The 17,914-nt window shown below is 37.9% G+C and overlaps 1 protein-coding gene across 4 annotated transcripts in view; it reads right to left on the minus strand.

Moving 5' to 3' along the window:
• The window catches only part of STK3 (serine/threonine kinase 3), a 310,699-nt gene that overhangs the window by 118,962 nt on the left and 173,823 nt on the right, over positions 1-17,914 (minus strand). For all 4 annotated transcript variants that reach the window (XM_018058284.1, XM_018058281.1, XM_018058285.1 and 1 more), the window contains 2 exons: positions 14,123-14,260; positions 3,915-4,040 (listed from right to left, as the gene is read on the minus strand). In XM_018058284.1, the coding sequence (XP_017913773.1) occupies positions 3,915-4,040; positions 14,123-14,260 (264 nt within the window). The remainder of the gene's footprint in view (positions 1-3,914; positions 4,041-14,122; positions 14,261-17,914) is intronic.

Raw genomic sequence — 17,914 nt, forward strand, 5'->3', positions numbered from 1 at the left:
TTCTTTTTCAGTATTATTTTAGCTACTTGGGGTCCCCTTTTCCATATGAGTTTGAAGATAGGCTTTTCCTTTTCGCAAGAAAAAGATCATAAAGATTGGATGAATATGTGAGTCACTTTGAGAAGTACTGCCATTTAAACCATATTAAGTCTTCCAATCCATGAACATGGGATACCTCTTCAGTGATTCAGGCATTATTTAATTTCTTTCAGCAACGTATTATATTTTTCACTGCATAATTATTTTGCCTCCTTGGCTAAACTTTTTCTTAGGTCCATGCTCATGGATGCTATTGTAAATGCAACTGTTTTCTTAAGTACCCTTTTGCATTGTTCATTGCTAGTGCATAAAAATATAACTGATTTTTATATGCTGATCTTGTACTAAACTTGCTTATTAACTCTAGAAGATTTAGATTTTTTGAACAGATAACATCTAGGAAGCTGTTCTACCTTAAGAAGACCAAAACAAAGGCAAGCCTCTGTGTCAGTCCCACAGGGAACTGCCAGATAGTTCAACACAGAGAAGCACACGTTTCTGAGCATAAGGTTATTACCCCTCTCCCCTGCCCCCAAGCTGCACTGTCCGCATGACTGCACTGAGCTAAAAAACCAGGGATGGCAGGCATCCAAAAACGCAAAAATGCCACAACACTTTCTTACCAAAACTCAACATTCTTAAACTTCTTCATTAAGCACTCCCCTGGTTGTTTTACGTTTTTTATTAGATTGCAGTGTTTTGAAAAGACTGATCTGTCAGTTTCTGCTAACTTAACGGTTTCTTCATTGTATTTGTTACAAGAAACTACTGGGAAAACTCCACCATTCTCCATGATCAGTAGCTTCTTTTAACATAAAATGTGGTGGAACTGACAGAGCACAACTCTTGAGACTATGTCATAAAAGGCATTGAGATGTCCCCTTTGTTCTCTCTCTTGGAGCACTTGCTCCAAGAGAAGTCAGCTGCCAGACTGTGAAGACTCTCAAACAGACCTATGGAGAGTCCCACACGGCAAGTTGCTGAATCAGTCTGCCAACAGTCATATGAGTGAGCTACCTTGGAACTGCAGTCCTTGTGACTATAGCTCTGACCAACATTTACACCGCAACCTCAGAAGACAGTCTGAGTCAAAGTCATCCAATAAAGTCACTCCTGAAAAAATGATCTACAGATATCAAAACATAATCAATGCATATTGTTTTAAACTGCTAGGTTTGGGCAGTATATGATATTTAAAGCTGAGGCCTGAAAGATGAGAAGCTAGTCACCCAATGAGTTCTAGAGGAAGAAGAGTGTTTCAAGCAGAGGGAATGGCAAATGCAAAAGCCCTGCATAAGGAAAGGTCATTGACATGCTAAAAAAAAAAACCTGAAAGAAGATCAATGTCACAGGAGCTCAGTGAACAAGAGAAAAATACTGAAGAAAAGAGATCACCAAAATGGCGGAAAGTAACTGAAGTGACTGTAACAGAGTCTTTAAACCAGTGAAAACTGCTAAGTTCTAGGGTAATCAAAGGTACCTTATCCATTAAAAAAAAATGGAAATCAACCTATAATTAAGTACAGGTAGATAAGAGCCAAGCAATAATAGTCACTAGTCCACTGGCAGCTAGGCAGTTAACTAATCCAAAACTCACGACAAGCTTACATAAAGTGAAGGAAAGCCACTGGGTACCACCCCAGAGGGGCAAAAACTAGACTTTTTAGAGAACATAACCTTATTGAAAAGTATGTAACTCTGATAAGCTAATGTTGTTTATTTTTAGAAGTTCTAATAAATATTGGATTGAAAACTGAGCATAAAGTCTTAATGAAGAGGCCTAAAAGTAAAAAAGCCCTAGCTTAATTCTTGGGTTTCTCACTAGTTTTGTCAACTTTGGTAAATAACTTCACTCCTAATTTCACTTAGCTACAAAATGAAATAATAATATACACATGTCCAGTCTTACCTTTTTTAAGATCAAATAATATGATAAAAATGTTTTGAAACTACAAAAAAAAAAAGACATATACAAATCTGATCATTTGTAGAGAGAAACCAAAAAAACTAACTGTATCTATTATCACATAGGAACACAGGGTGGAAACTGTAACCCTTTGAGAGCATGAACCAAGATCTTTACATCATCCCGTGTTACTTACAGAAACAACACCTTTATGGGGATGCTATTTTAAAATTCTGAATGGTGAAAACATTGGCAAAAAAATTTATATCTAGAATGTAAGCTTAAAGCATCTGTTTCACCAGGCAGTTCACAGCTACTGCCAAATGAATAACTGATGCAGCTGAATATCTAAAGAAAATGATTACAAATCAGTTCTGAGGCTTCCCTGGTGGCTCAGTGGTAAAGAATCTACCTGCCAACGCAGGAGACTCGGGTTCAATCCCTGATCCGAGAAGACCCCACATTCCATGGAGCAACTAAGCCAGTGTGCCACAACTACTGAGCCTGTGCTCCAGAGTCCAAGAATCACAACTATTGTGCCCTCTCGCCATACCTACCGAAGCTTGCGCACCCTGGAGCCCATGCTCTGCAAAATGAGAAGCCAATTCAACGAGAAGTCCAGTCACTGAAACTAGAGCCCACATAGCAATGAAGACCCAGTACAGCCAATTAAAAACAAAACAAAACAAAACAAAAAACAGCTCTGAAAAGACGCACACTTGTCCTTGTTTGGGATACCATATGGCACAAGGTTTAATAACAGCTGAAAAGGGTAAAAGAATTTCAAAAGGAATGCCAAGTAGATAACCAGTCTCTGAAATTAAAAATAAATTTGAGGGCTTCCTGGTGGTCCAATGGTTGAGAATCTGCCTGCCAATGCAGGGGACACAGGTTCAATTTGGGCTCGGGGAGGACCCCACATGCCAGAGGGCAACTGAGCCCATGCGCCACAACTACTGAAGCCTGTGCTCTGCAAGAGAGAAGCCACCAGAGTGAGAAGCCCATGCACCACCATCAGAGAGCAGCCCCCTCTCGCCACAACTGGACAAGGCCAACAGGCAGAAGCGAAGAACCAGAGCCGCCAAAAAACAGATAGATAATAAATTTTTAGGGTACATTTGAATCAGCAAAATAACAGGGTTTGTGTACAAAAACCTTAAGATTAATTTAAAAACCTTCTTTGGGAAAATACAGATGATGTTATCAAAGACTTCAATCATCATAAACATTAAATATCTGTGTTTTGAGATTTAGTGACTAACTGGATACCCAGGAGGTATTCATCTCTATATCCTAACCAGAAAAAAAAATTACATAATTTGAAACAAGGAAACAAATCATTAGTGAATCACAGAAACAGTAGACACTATGAAATGTGATATAAAGATACAACCTTTTACTTTATTAAAATGCACTGATGCACTAATTTAAAGTAAACAGAATAAGCTGGTCCTTTTATGTCCCTCCTGCTTTCTCTAATAACCCATCTTCTGCTGTAGCATCAACCCATCGATGATCAGTTAAAAGCAAGTTCCAGAAAATATAACATCAGTTCAGTTCAGTCGCTCACTTGTGTCTGACTCTGTGACCCTAAGAACCACAGCACGCCAGGCCTCCCTGTCTGTCACCAATTCCCAGAGTCTACTCAAACTCATCTCCATTGAGTCAGTGATGCCATCCAACCAAATTGACCAAATTCAAGAAAACATTTATTCAACAAACAAGAGAGCTAATATCAACCAGACAACAGATATTGTATAGTTCCCCATCAGTCACTAATGCTTAGCTACCAGAAAAGAGTAGTGAACATTTAACAGAAACAAAATATATTTTGGGATTTAATGAACAAATATACGTCACTTGTATAATAAAACAGAAAGTGCTATTAATATATTTAAAGAAAAAAACCGAAATTATAGAAAAAAATCCTCAGAAGAAAAAGATTAACTTTTTTAGGGTAATTACGAACCGAATTTTCTTCCTCCTCTTCCTGTTCTCGCTGCTGTTCTTCATGTCTTTTAGCTTTGATCTCCATTGCTTCTGTGATCAGGTCTCTTAAAATCGATACAGGTTTTGCATTCTTAATAAAAGGGTGCTAGAAAAGTAAAATTCAATGGTATAAATTCAAATGGCTTCTCTGAATTATATCTTAAAAACATTAAAACAATATGTAAACGTGAACCAGGATAATAGGCTTCAATGACTGGTCCTTTATCCAGAATTAAACAGAAAGGTTAAGAACAGAGAATATTTCAGCTGCTTTAGAAATAAAGATTTCACTTTTTTAGGTGTACTTGTTTTTAAAAAGACCACTGCAGAACACAAAAACAAATGTAATCTTGTTGATAAAAATACATCACCATTAGAGATACAATTTTCCAAAGGAAGTAAAGATTACGTAGTCAAAGAGCCAAATTTTTTTTTAAAGATTGGAGTATATGTGTGCTTAGTTGCTCAGTTGCGTCTGACTCTGCAACCCCATGGACCACAGCCCGCCAGGCTCCTCTGTTCATGGGATTCTCCAGGCAAGAATACTGGAGTGGGTTGCCATTCCCTTCTCCAGGGGATCATTCCGACTCAGGGACTGAACCCAGGTCTCCAGCACTGCAGGCAGATTCTTTACTGTGTGAGCCACCAGGGAAGCCCAAAGATCAGTGATTATATTACATAAAAAAATAAAATGATTTTGGTATTGTTACAAATTTTAATTAATCTTAACAAGCCGACTGCTAAAATCAGTAGTCAAAAGGAAGACAACTATTTTTTTTACTTCTTTTACATATTTTCTATTTATTATATATTTAATACTGTAATCATTTCCAAGGGAAAAGTAAAAAATAGTAATAAAAGAAAAATATTTTTCAGAAAATAAGCATTACTTAATTTCTATACTATATATAAAATAATTTTTCACTTCTTTTTTTTTTGGTATCATCGTGATGTAGCTAAAACATCTGAGTTTGCAACAATCCTGATAAAAAGAAATAGAACCACCAGGAAATACCTGGGTGTTTGACGACTTTGTAATTCAAAAGGGGGAACATGAGAGAAGGTAGAGGGAAAGGTTAAAGGTTTAATTTGGAATAGATAACTGTATTTTGAATCAGCAATACAGCTTCAAAGTGTAATTTAAGGCGATGGCACCCCACTCCAGTACTCTTGCCTGGAAAATCCATGGACGGAGGAGCCTGGTAGGCTGCAGTCCATGGGTCGCTAAGAGTCGGACACGACTGAGTGACTTCACTTTCACTTTTCACTTTCATGCATTGGAGAAGGAAATGGCAACCCACTCCAATGTTCTCGCCTGGAGAATCCCAGGGACGGGGGAGCCTGGTGGGCTGCTGTCTATGGGGTCGCACAGAGTCGGACACGACTGACGTGACTTAGCAGCAGCAGCAAATAAGAATCAGATGAAAGTAGTCTGAGTTATTTTAATAAAGACTAATATAACACAAAAATATTTTTAAAGGTGAAACAATTTTAGTGCTAAAGAAGAAATTTACTGACATTTGTAGGAGGCTTTCAAATGGTGAAGGTGTCATTTGGGAAAACTAAGAGTAAGAATTTTACCTGAACACAGAAGTTCTAGGATAGATGACAAAGAACTAATAAATTCTTTTGTAGCAGTTACAGACTAATCACCAGATAAATTAAGTTCTTATCAACATACCTGTGGCAGAGACTCCTGGTCACTCACCAAAACGGCGCTGGGACTAGACCTATGGCCGCCCAGCTACCTCCTGCCTCTCTCAGACTCCCTTTCAGTTGGTTGTGATTATGGACTAAGTTCTCACCAATGCAATACTGGTATTTCACTGGTACTGAATGAAATACCAGTGTCTGTGTTGTGTTCCAGCCCTCTGATCTGGACCTCAGAACAGTGAGAGTGGGCACTCTTCTGTGATTTCTTCTCTTTCTGCCACATTGGGAAACAGACAAAGACAGTGTCCTAAAGGATGATGGAGAGCAAGAAGGAAGAAATCCCAGTCCTGCATCAGAATTCCTGAGTAACACTGGTAAAGAGGCTGCAAAAATTAGTAGTAACTGAATATATGCTCTTTACCCTTAAAGAACTTATTATCCAAAATAAGGAATAAAAGATAAATGCATAAAAAAACTACAGTGTGACATACAAGTTACATTCATGACGATCTAGCACAGTCTATATGATTAAGCAATATGAAAGTAAATGAATAGGTGAAGTAATATCAGGTGTCTCATGGAGAAGAAACAGACTGTTTCAGGGAGAAGGAAAGGTATGAACAATACGAACACACACACAAAGATAGGAGGTGGATGTGAAACACCGTAGGAAGAGCTGTTGAGCCAAAACAGGAACATGGCTTACAGAAATGGCGTCCTGAGAGTTTAGATACAGGTAACAGTGGGACAAGAAGGATACATACTCAGAATGAGATACCGGAATTTTGCCTGACAGCCCCTTTAATTACATAGATGAGAGAATAGTGTAAGGAAAAGAATGAGTTACCACAATCTTGCAGTAGAGTTTAGGAATGAAGTAAGATGGGGAGAAGCTGTAAAACAGGTGTAAATTATTAAGAACCTGGGTTTAAAAAAAAAAATAGCAGCCACAATCAAGAGGAAATACTGAATCTAATGGAAAAACTCTCAAGAAGGATTTGGAGACTATGTATTAACAGAAGTAAAAGAAGACTAACACAGCAAAAGCTGAGAACCAGTAGAACTGTACCTCCTTTAAGGCAAAAAAAAATATCAAATTGTATTTATACTTTATCTTTTCAGGAAAAATTATGAGCCAAATTCCAAGCCACAGTTTTATCTTTAAGAAATGCCAAAGTACACATCCAGTCTATTGCAAACTTACTTTCATGCAGTTCATTGTGAACTGACTACACAGTGTTACGCTAACATTAATCTACAGAGCTTAACATTCCTAATCTCAAAATCTCAGTATGTCTTACTTCGTTTGTACTCATTTTTTTCCCTACATAATCACTACAGGCATGATTCTGACCAACAAAGAGGAACTGGCTAATAAAGTTAAAAGGGTACTTTAAGAACAAGGCCATAATATTTGAGCATTCTTGAGGGAAGGCATCACCGACTCGATGGACATGGGGTTGGGTGGACTCCAGGAGTCGGTGATGGACTGGGAGGCCTGGCGTGCCGCGGTTCATGGCGTTGCAAAGAGTCAGACACGACTGAGAGACTGAACTGAACTGATCATCACAAGAAAAGTTTTATCAGACACATTGGCAGATTTTTTAAAGAATATTTGAAAGCTTTTTACAAGTAGTTGGTAGTAAAATTTTAAAATGCAAAGCAACATAAAAAAGAACAGAACAACAGCAAAAACCAGAGAAAACAAGGTGGTAAAACTGAAACACAACACGTGACTGAAACGTTGCTGGTGCAAACCAGTGCAAGTAAGTGTGCTGAGCTTCCAACACAGCGGGATCTTAGTTCAGCACTGAAAGACACTGAGTCCATAAGATAAATTCAGCTACGTGTTTTCTATATGAGGTATACTTAAATCCAAATTACGTTTCTACCGGGGGATACTAAAAAGAACCTGGGTTAAAAGTCAACGACAGGCAATGAAATATCAAACATAAAACAATGTCAAGAAGAACATGATCAAAAAAAAGCAGAAATGAAGACAAAAAACGGTAAGTGAAGGAAGAGTCATACTATATTAATAAGGGACATAAGACAAAGAAACATTATAGCTATAAATTTGATATATTAGTATAGCATTATGATATATAACAAAAACAGAGACCTAAGAAGATCTAAATAAATAAGAAGAGACATTAGTATTTCTTTTTTAGTCACTGAGAAATGGAACACTAAAAATTAAAGATTAAAGCAATCTGAATAATATAATCAGACTGAGTTAACAAAAAAATCAATAAACAGAAGTAATATCTTTTTTGTTAAATGCCTAGAAAAGCATGTGGTACCAGCATAAGAATGCAAAGAACAACAAAACAATATAATGCCTGGAAATAGAATATAATGTACAAAATAAGCTGGCATATTATGAAAACAGCAATTCTAACCAGTGAGGAAAAAATACTTACTGCTTCGTTATTTTGGGGGTTGGGGGGTTTGAGAGGAAGGTTTTGAATTAAGTTAGATCTTCACCACAGAAGTTATCAAAATAAATTGCAGATGGATTAAGAAGTTAAAAGTCAAAAAATGGAAATATAAAAGAACTGGTAATACCGGAGAATATTTATATGTTCAACCCAGTGCCATGAAACAAGGGAAAACACCATAAATGAACTAAAACTTTAACATTTATGTCAGACAAGAGGGTAGTTACTGTAAGAGTTTTTAAAAAGAGTATCAAGAAGAAAAAGATAAACAGACCAAATTCTAAAAGGCAACACAGTTTCCCAATTTGTGGGTGTATCTAGGGTTTCTGCCACAGTCCAGTGGTTAGGACTTGGGGTTTCACTTCAGGAGCCCAGGCTCAATCCCTGGTCTGGGAACTAAGATCCTGCAAACTGTGTGGCGTGGCAAAAAATTCAAGTATCTAAAGTAAAACATAATCTAAGAGGACGAGAATTCTTACACCACTCGAACTGAAGACAGAGACTACCCCAAATCAGCCTATCACGTTCTTGGGCATGTATTTTAAGAAGCAAAGCTGCTTAAAGATTTATTCTTCTAAAATCTGAACTGTTAAACTTTGTTCATGTCCTGAGTTATCAATTTCTAAACTGAAGAATTTAAATTAATTATTTCTTCCAAGAAGTGAACTGCAGAAGAGACTTCTGCTTCTGGGCAGACTGGGCAGTCATCCTTTCCTCTACACCGCTCCATCAAAGCATAGTGAAAACCCTGGTCATTATATATGAACAAGCACAGGAAGACTCTGGAAGGTGGCGAGAAGGTGGCAACCCAGCTTGGGACCGTGCACTAAAGCAATGACACAGCTGTGAGTTCCATGGGCTTTCCTTTTACTTCATTTATCCCAGCCTGGCTACTGAAGAAGTCAGGAACCCAGGAACACCCACGGCCACAGACTAAAACAGCCCCTACAAAAGCCTGCTCTCTCCTGAGTGAAAGGATCAGGAAAGGGACAGTTAGCCAGCATGCAACCCTCTCTTTTAAACAATAACCATTCTGCTCCACCAAACACTGCAGAGAAAACACTGACCCCACCCCATGCGGCAAAGGCTGGGTGGGGAACCTAGACTTCTACCCTCTGGAGGCTGTCCAATCCTTTCACTACAGTAGTATCTGAGAAGACCAAATCTTAAGCTGGGGCACTCATCCACACCCAGCAGTATAAAAGGTGCTTCCCTCCCCCAGTGGGGAGTGTTGGTGGAGATCTCGTGACAACCTGGACTTCCAGCACTATCAGGCCGTAATAAGGAAACCCCACCTCCCTCTCTGCTAGAGGGGACTGGAGGCGGCCGAGGGGAGAATCAGAACTTCCATCACTGCCCAGCTATACTGAGGCCCTGCAGTGACTGCAGAGGCCACTGAGGGAACCTGAGTCCTCAACCCCGGCTGGTGGTAATAAGGAGCCCCTCCCCAACCCTACGGGTCAAAAGAGACCACGTAGGGGGTCCTGGACTTCTAATGCTACCTGACAGAAATGATGGTGCCCCTCCACCCCACTGAAGCACTATCAGAGAACACCACTTATTACAGAGAATTTAAGTAAGATCCAGTGTCGCAGAATATAATACTCAAAATGCCCAGGTTTCAAATGAAAATCACTCATCATAATAAGAAGCAAGAAACTATCAACTTAACTGGTTCAACAGATACCAACATCGAGATGACATGGATAACAGAATTATCTAGCAGGGATTTTAGAGCAGTCATAAAAATCCTTCAATAAACATGCCAGTAAACACATGACACATTAGAAAGTCTCAGCAAAGTATTAGAAGATACAAAAAAGAAACAAATGAAAAAATCAGAACTAAAATATATAACAAAAATAAAACGTGATGGATGGGCTGGCTCTATAGCAGAATGAAGACAGAGAGGACTCAGTGAACCAGAATATGAAACAGTAGAAATTACACAATATGAATGAGAGAAACTCAACTGGCATAAAAATGAACAGAATCTCAGGAATCTGTGGGAGTGAAACAAAAAAAATCTAACACTTGTGTTAATGGAGTCCTAGAAAGACAATAGAGGGTAGGGCTGGAAAATGTCTGATAAAATAATAGTTGGAAATTTCCCCAAACTGGCGAGATATAAACCCACAGAGTCAAGAAGCTGAGCAGTACAGACTCAAAGAAATTCATACCAACACACATCATAATTAAACTTCTGAAAATAAAGACAAAGAAAAAAATCTTGAAAAGACCAAGGGGTAAGACAATTCAGATGACTGTAGATTTCTTATAAGAAACCATGGATATCGGAAGAACGTGGCACAACATTTTCCAAGTATTGAAAGGACTGTCAACCAAGGAAGGATAGCCAGTGAAAACATCCATCAGGAATGAAGAAGAAACAAGATCTTCTCAGGCGAAGGAAAATTGAGAGAATTTGTTAACTAAGGCCTACCCTAAACAAATGGCTAAAGGAAATCTTCTAAACAGAAGGAAAGGAACAAAAGAAGGAACTTCTGGAACATTAGGAGGAAGGACACTGGAGAGAACAGAAACAGGTTGAACACTTGTCCCTTATCCTGGTTTTCTCAATCGTTTAAAGGTTAAAATAAATATGACACTCTGATACGGACCTCAGTGTAATGAAGAGGAAGTATTAAAGATAATTATATTATAAATGGGAGGGACAGCAAGGTAGATAAAGTTTCTACTCCTCACTTCAACTGGTAAAATGAAAACTAAGCCATATGCCCTGAGAGTTCACAAAGTGACCCACGACACCGCCTATTCCAGCCAAGCCCATGGGCTAATTTGAATAATGACGGATCTCACTCTTCTAGAAGGCCAGACTAGGGCAAGAATTGACTTCCAGGTTCTAGGCTACCCACCAGAAGTACAGGGAACATTTCCAGATTAGGAATTCTAGGGCCACCAGGCCCTAGAACTGTCCCTGGGGATTCAATATCCTCATCTTTTGAAAACTAACGAGAGTTCAACTTAATCTCGAAGGATCCTTTCAGTCTCAGTCTGCTCTTTAAAACTTATACAATTATCTAGTGTTGGAAAATAAACCATTATAAAAAATTCAGCATAAATTTCTCTTTAAAACCTGTTTATCAAAGTCTAGAAATCAATATTGTAAAATCTACACATGTAGGTTATAGGCAAATGTCCACTTAAACTTGGTAATAAGACTGTATTCTTAAAGTTAAAACATAATTTAACTTATAACATATAAAACATATGCAAAACTCCCTTAAGAGACAGAACAGGATGGCTTTCAGACATTCAGTAAAACAAAACTCGGAATCTAATGAGACTCAAATGATACAACAGATAGTAATTCTGTCTAAAAGCTTTTAAAATCAGAAGTTTGCTATCTTAAATAAACATATATTGAATTTAATACACATGTATTAAGCACTACATGTATATTAAAGATACCAGGATACAGATACCTGTATTAAGATAGCAGGAGTGCAAAAACAACTCCCTCCCCAAAAGAGTACCACTTGACCTTGAACCAGTTACAATCCAGGACAAAGACAGAGAAACAAGTTATTTCATTCTAATATGGCAAATGACATGCCCAGGCTGCTTACGGAAACCCAGAAAAACAATTAGCCTGAACAAAGATGAAGGGAAGGCTTTCTAGAGGAGTACCTAATTTGAATTTAGAAACAATGAGACAATGAGTAAAAAGAAGCCTGCTGGTAAAGGCGGTCTTTAAACTAGCAAGTGAGGAGTGAGAAAAGGTACAGAAGATTGAAAAAACATGATCTGTATGAAACATGAAACTGTAAGTCGACTATTTCAGCATTTATAAAGGGAAAAAAAGGGAAGTTAAGCAAGGGGTCAATTAAGAAGCCAGAGGAGGACACACCAACATTATAATAGAGGGCCTCCATGCCCAACAACAGCACAACAGGAAAAGTTTTTTAAAAATCAAGAAAACAAATACTGGCTCATAAGCACTTTACAAAACCAGCTGCACTGTTTGCCCTCAATATAAAAAAAAAAAAAAAATGCTTGAGCCAAACCCAGCTAGAAGCCAAAGAGTAACGAGCTTATTTATATAATCCATACAGGTCAACTGGGCTTCCCATGTGGCTCAGCTTGTAAAGAATCTGCCTGCAATGCGAGAGACCTGGGTTTGATCCCTGGGTTGGGAAGATCCCCTGGAGAAGGGAAAGGCTACTCATTCTAGCATTCTGGCCTAGAGAATTCCATGGACTGTATAGTCCATGGGGTTTCAAAGAGTCAGACACAACTGAGCAACTTTCACACATACAGATCAACTTCCTGGGCAGAAAGCAGAATGGAGAAAGGGTGACAAGCGAGGCTAGGGGACAAGTGGAATAAACCTAGACGAATCCCTTGATCACTGTGTGATCTTTCATGAGTCATTGAACTTTTCTGGACTTCAGTACTCTCGTATACAAAATTAGGGAATTTTAGTGGAATAGTTCTTAAATGCTTTTCCACCCTAAGAATCCTAGGTTAAAAACAGAATTTCCTTAAAGAGATTAGAAAAGATTATGGAAGAAAGACCAGAAAGAAATATTAGTTAAATTACCCCAAAACCAGTAATTGGGTGTATTTGGATTTACTTTCATCATCAGATTTTATACTATTTGTCCCATTTTTTTGGTTATTTCCCCTCCCCCCTTCTTTATGTCTTCTTTATGGTTAAATAATTTAGACATTCAACACAATAACTAACAATAGATCCTTGATTTATGCACTTAAAATTCCTTTGAAGTGCTGACAATATTTCAAAAATAATGTTTCAATTAATTAACTTTTGAAAGGTAATATGGGCACATAAAACCAAACTCAAAAGAGTCTTCGGCAAAAAGAAAGTTTTCAGCCCACTATTGCTTCTCAGCCATGTAGTTACCTTCTCTGGAGGCCATTTTCTTGCTTATTTTTCTAGAGCTACTCCACCATAAGCATTGACATATGTATACATACATATATGAGTATGTGGCTGTGTGTATTTTGCCAGTAACTCCCCTCAGCAGACCTCATATTGCTTCCAATTTGTTGACAGATATTTATGTTGTTTCCAATCTTTTGCCATTATAATGGTTTATCAAGATTTTTTACACATATGTTATTTCACACGTGGTTAAATTTCTCTGTAAATTGCTAGAAGAGTAACTACTGGGTCAAAGAATATATGGTGTTTTATTCTAGACAGATTTTGCTAAACTGCCTTTCATGGAAACTGAGTACTAAGCTAAATTTTTGTAACAATAAACCTTATATTAAAGGGCTAGTTTCTAACATTCTCAATAATTCCTTTTTTAAAAAACATTACCTTGGAAAAATCACTTTTTATAACTATGTTTTTAATCTTTTTGTCACTTAAAAAGAACTATTCTCCAAATACCAATTTTTTTAACATGCACACTTATCATAGCACACAGGTCTAAGTCAATTCTGCTGGGAAAGTAAAGACTCATGAATAATTACTAAAGGTATTAAATTATTTCTACTTGCATTTAATGTCAAAACATTTGAAAAAAAAAAAAAAAAGCCTCCTGACACTCTGGATACAAAGTCTACTTGTACAGGGACACTGAAACCCTTCCTTTAGGTCATCTTGTAACCAGTATCTACAACATGCGATTTTCTCAAGGAGTTCAGGGATTTCATATTCACATATCTTACAGGGCAAAAAGTCAAAGAAGAAATGCTGGGTCAAGGAATAATACATCTGGAAGTTAAAACATAAGAAACAATAACAATGGAAAAGAAACTCATTTCTGAAATGAGAACCCTATAGAAGTTTAGTTTTAACACAATTTTACGAGGAAAGAATTGGCAACAAAAATTGTGTGGGAGGGGGAGGGCACAAAATTGAACTTGGAAAACAAAATTTTTAAATGAAAGAAACAGAATATACAGGAGAAGAAAGGTATGTCTGTCTGTCTGTCTGTCTGTACATCAATCCATATTTCCTGGAAAGTTTACATCTTTACAAATCAGTTAATGAATAAATAAATCAGTTAATGAAACTCATAATGATCTTGGTCAATGTCAGAAAAAGCTAAAAGGCATATAAAGAAAGTATCCTCCTGTTAGAGACACAAGCACTGACCTGTAAAAGTTGTGTTGCAGTAGCTCTCTGCTCAGGACTCTTCACTAGGCACTTTTTAACAAAATCGGTGAAATCATCAGACCAAAGTTCTGGCTTCCTGAATGTTGGTGGTGGGTTTGTGGGAATCATAAATATAGCCTGATACAAACGAAAAATCCAAAAGACACAGTAAGAATCACAATAACACAGCAAATAAACAAATCTCTATCTATCTTTAATCAGATTCAAAAATCTGAAAAACAAATTTAAGCTCTTCTAGGATTTCCAGTCAAATTGCAATTCAGGAAGCAAAGCCATCTGCTACTAATGTAATCATTTCCCATTAAATTTCCTCTATTTGAATTGTAGCTCATTGAGCACATCATTCTTTATTTTATCTATTATTTTTAATCAGTCTCCAAAGAAGACTGTATTTCTAACCCTTTTACCAAACGGAGGACATTCTCTGGTTAAACAGATATATACTTCAATTTTGCTATTGCATGCCAGACTTGTTTCCCATTTCAGCATTTTTTTTTCAGCACTGCTATTTAGAATGGCTAGCAGCAGCTTAATTTGCTTCTGCAATTCAGACTATTTAAGTACAAATACAATTACTGCTGTGGTTTGAAATAATACTTGATGGAAGCAAGTCTTTTAATTTCTCTTTCTAAATATTTGAGTCAAGAATCCAAATTAAAAGTTTTAAAAGTAATATATCACTTTATCACTAATGATTTAATTTAATATTAATAACTTATGGTAGCTCAGCCTGTAAAGAATCTCCCTGCAGTGTAGGAGACCCAGGTTCAATCCCTGAGTTGGGATGATCCGCTGGAGAAGGGAATGACTACCCACTCCAGTATTCTTGCCTGGAGAAGTCCATGGACAGAGGAGCCTGGTGAGTTACAGTCCATGGGGTTGCAAAGAGCCGAACATGTAAGCAACTAATACTTTCATTTCTTCACTTTCACTCATGATAATAGATTCAGAGAGCTCAAAACTTCAAAAACTTTAAAAAAAAGTCTCCCTGTCATCTTGTCTTCATAGCTACCAAGTCATCCTTTCTTTGACCAAGAGAATTAATCCCTAAGTTCTTAGAAAATCACTGCATGCAATGAATTAACTTCTCTCCTGGGCTGTAGAATAGTTCCTGATAAAATACCATCACTAAAACAACATTTTCTTTGAAAGGATATGAAAACCATAATAAAGTTAAAACAAATGTATCCTGCACACAACAAATATTATATATCATCACTTTCATTTCCACATAATGTTATTTTAAAAAGACAAGAGACAAACACAGCAATGACAAAAATTTTACAAAGTAAAATGAACTCAACCATATTATAACTACATGTAGTTTAAGAGTAAGTTTATATATAATGACACAACAGGTGACATGAGGAAAAAATGGCTTTTCGGCAATCAGTGTAGACATTCACAGTATTCAGGGGTGAAGCATCCACAACACCTCCTTTCTAGACTTCGGTATTCTCTGACTATCTGGAAGAGAGGTATCCATCTCTGCCCTAGGTCATTTCTTCCCTGGTTTTTGCTGGTCCTCTCTCTTCATTCACAGATCAGTCTTGTGATGAAGAGGCTTGTGTAACTCAGTGGAGCTATGGGCCATGTGGTGCAGGGCCACCCAAGATGGATGAGTCATTGTGGAGAGTTCTGACAAAACGTGGTCCACTGGCGGAGGGAATGGTAAACCACTCCAGTGTTCTTGCCTCGAGAATCCCATGAACAGTATGAAAAAGCAAAAAGATATGACACCGGAAGAAAAGCCCCCCAAGGTCAGAAGATGTCCAATATGTTCCTGGGGAAGAGCAGAGAAACAGATCCAGAAAGAATGAAAAGGTTGATCCAGAAAGAATGAAGAGGTTGGGCCAAAGCAGAAATGATGCTCAGCTGTGGATGTGTCTGCTGGTGAAAATAAAGTCTGATGTTATAGAACAATATTGCATAGGAACCTGGAATGTTAGGTCACCGAACCAAGGTAAACTGGCTATGTCAAACAGAAGATAACAAGAATAAAAACATCAACATCTTAGGAATCAGTGAATCAAAATGGACCAGAACAGGCAAATTTAATGCAGATGACCATTATATCTACTACTGTGGGCAAGAATCCTTACAAGACATGAAGTAGCCCTTATGAGGGCTACAAAAGAGTCCGAAATGCAGTACTTGGATGCAATCTCAAAAACGACAGAATGATCTCTGTTCGTCTCTAAGGCAAACCACTCAACATCACAGTAATCCAGGTCTATGCCCCAACCACTAATGCTGAAGAAGTTGAACTTGAACGACTCTATAAAGAACTACACGACTTTCTAGAACTCACACCAAAAAAGATGTCCTTTTCATCCTAGGGGATGGTAGTACAAATGTAGGAAGTGAAGAGATACCTAGAGTAACAGGCAAGTTTGGCCTTGAAGTACAAAATGCAGCAGGGCAAAGGGTAACACAATTTTGCCAAGAGAACACACTGGTCATAGCAAACACCCTCTTCCAACAACACAAGAGACAAATCTACACATGGACATCAGCAGACTGTCAATATCCAAATCAGACTTACTGTATTTTTTGCAGCCGAAGATGGAGAAGCTCTATGAAGTCAGCAAAAACAAGTCCAGGAGCTGATTGTGGCTCAGATCATGAACTCCTTACTGCAAAATTCATGCTTAATTTAAAGAAAGTAGGAACACCACTAGACCATTCAGGTATGACATAAATCAAATCCTAAAAGATGATACTGTTAAAGTGCTGCACTCAATATGTCGGCAAATTTGGAAAACTCAGCAATGGCCACAGGACTGAAAAGGTCAGTTTTCATTCCAATTTCAAAGGATGTTCAAACTGCTATACAGCTGTACTCATTTCACACACTTTAAGGTAATGCTCAAAATTCTTCAAGCTTGGCTTCAGTAGTGACTGAAGAATTTCCAGACATACAAGCTGGGTTTAGAAAATGCAGAGGAACTAGAGATCAAATGGTAATATCCACTAGATCAGAGGGAAATCAAGGGAATTCCAGAAAAACATCTACTTGGGCATCACTGACTATGCAAAAGCAAAAGCAAAAGCTTTTGAGTGTGTGGATCACAACAAACTATGGAAAATTCTTAAAGAGATGAGAATACCAGACCACCTTCCCTGTCTGCTGAGAAACCTGTACACAGGTCAAGAAGAAACAGTTAGAATCAGACATGGAACAATGGACTCATTCAAAATTGGACTAAAAAAGAGTAAAACAAGGCTGTGTATTGTCACCCTGCTTATTTAACTTATACGCAGAGTACATCATGTGAAATGCTGGGCTGGATGACTCAAAAGCTGGAATCAAGACTGCCAGGAGAAGTATTGGCGACCTCAGATACACACGTTACCACTATAATGGCAGAAAAGTGAAGAGGAATTAAAGAACCTCTTGATAAGGGTGAAAGAGGAGAGCGAACAAGCTGGCTTAAAAACTCAACATAAACTAAGACTGTGGTATATCCAGTTCCATCAGTTCAAGGCAAACAGAAGGGGTAAAAGTGGAAACAGTGACAGACTTTATTTTCTTGGGCTCCAAAATCACACCAGATGGTGACTGCAGCCATGAAATTAAAAGACACTTGCTCCTTGGAAGGAAAGCTATGACAAACCCAGACAGCATATTAAAAAGCAGAGACATCACTTTGTCAATAAAGGTCCACATAGCTAAACCTATGGTCTTTCCAGTAGTCACGTATAGATGTGAGAGCTGGACCATAAAGAAGGTTCAGAGCTGAAGAATTGATGCTTTCAAATTGTGGTGCT

Source organism: Capra hircus, chromosome 14 (genome assembly GCF_001704415.2).
Source record: "Capra hircus breed San Clemente chromosome 14, ASM170441v1, whole genome shotgun sequence".
NCBI lineage: Eukaryota > Metazoa > Chordata > Mammalia > Artiodactyla > Bovidae > Capra > Capra hircus.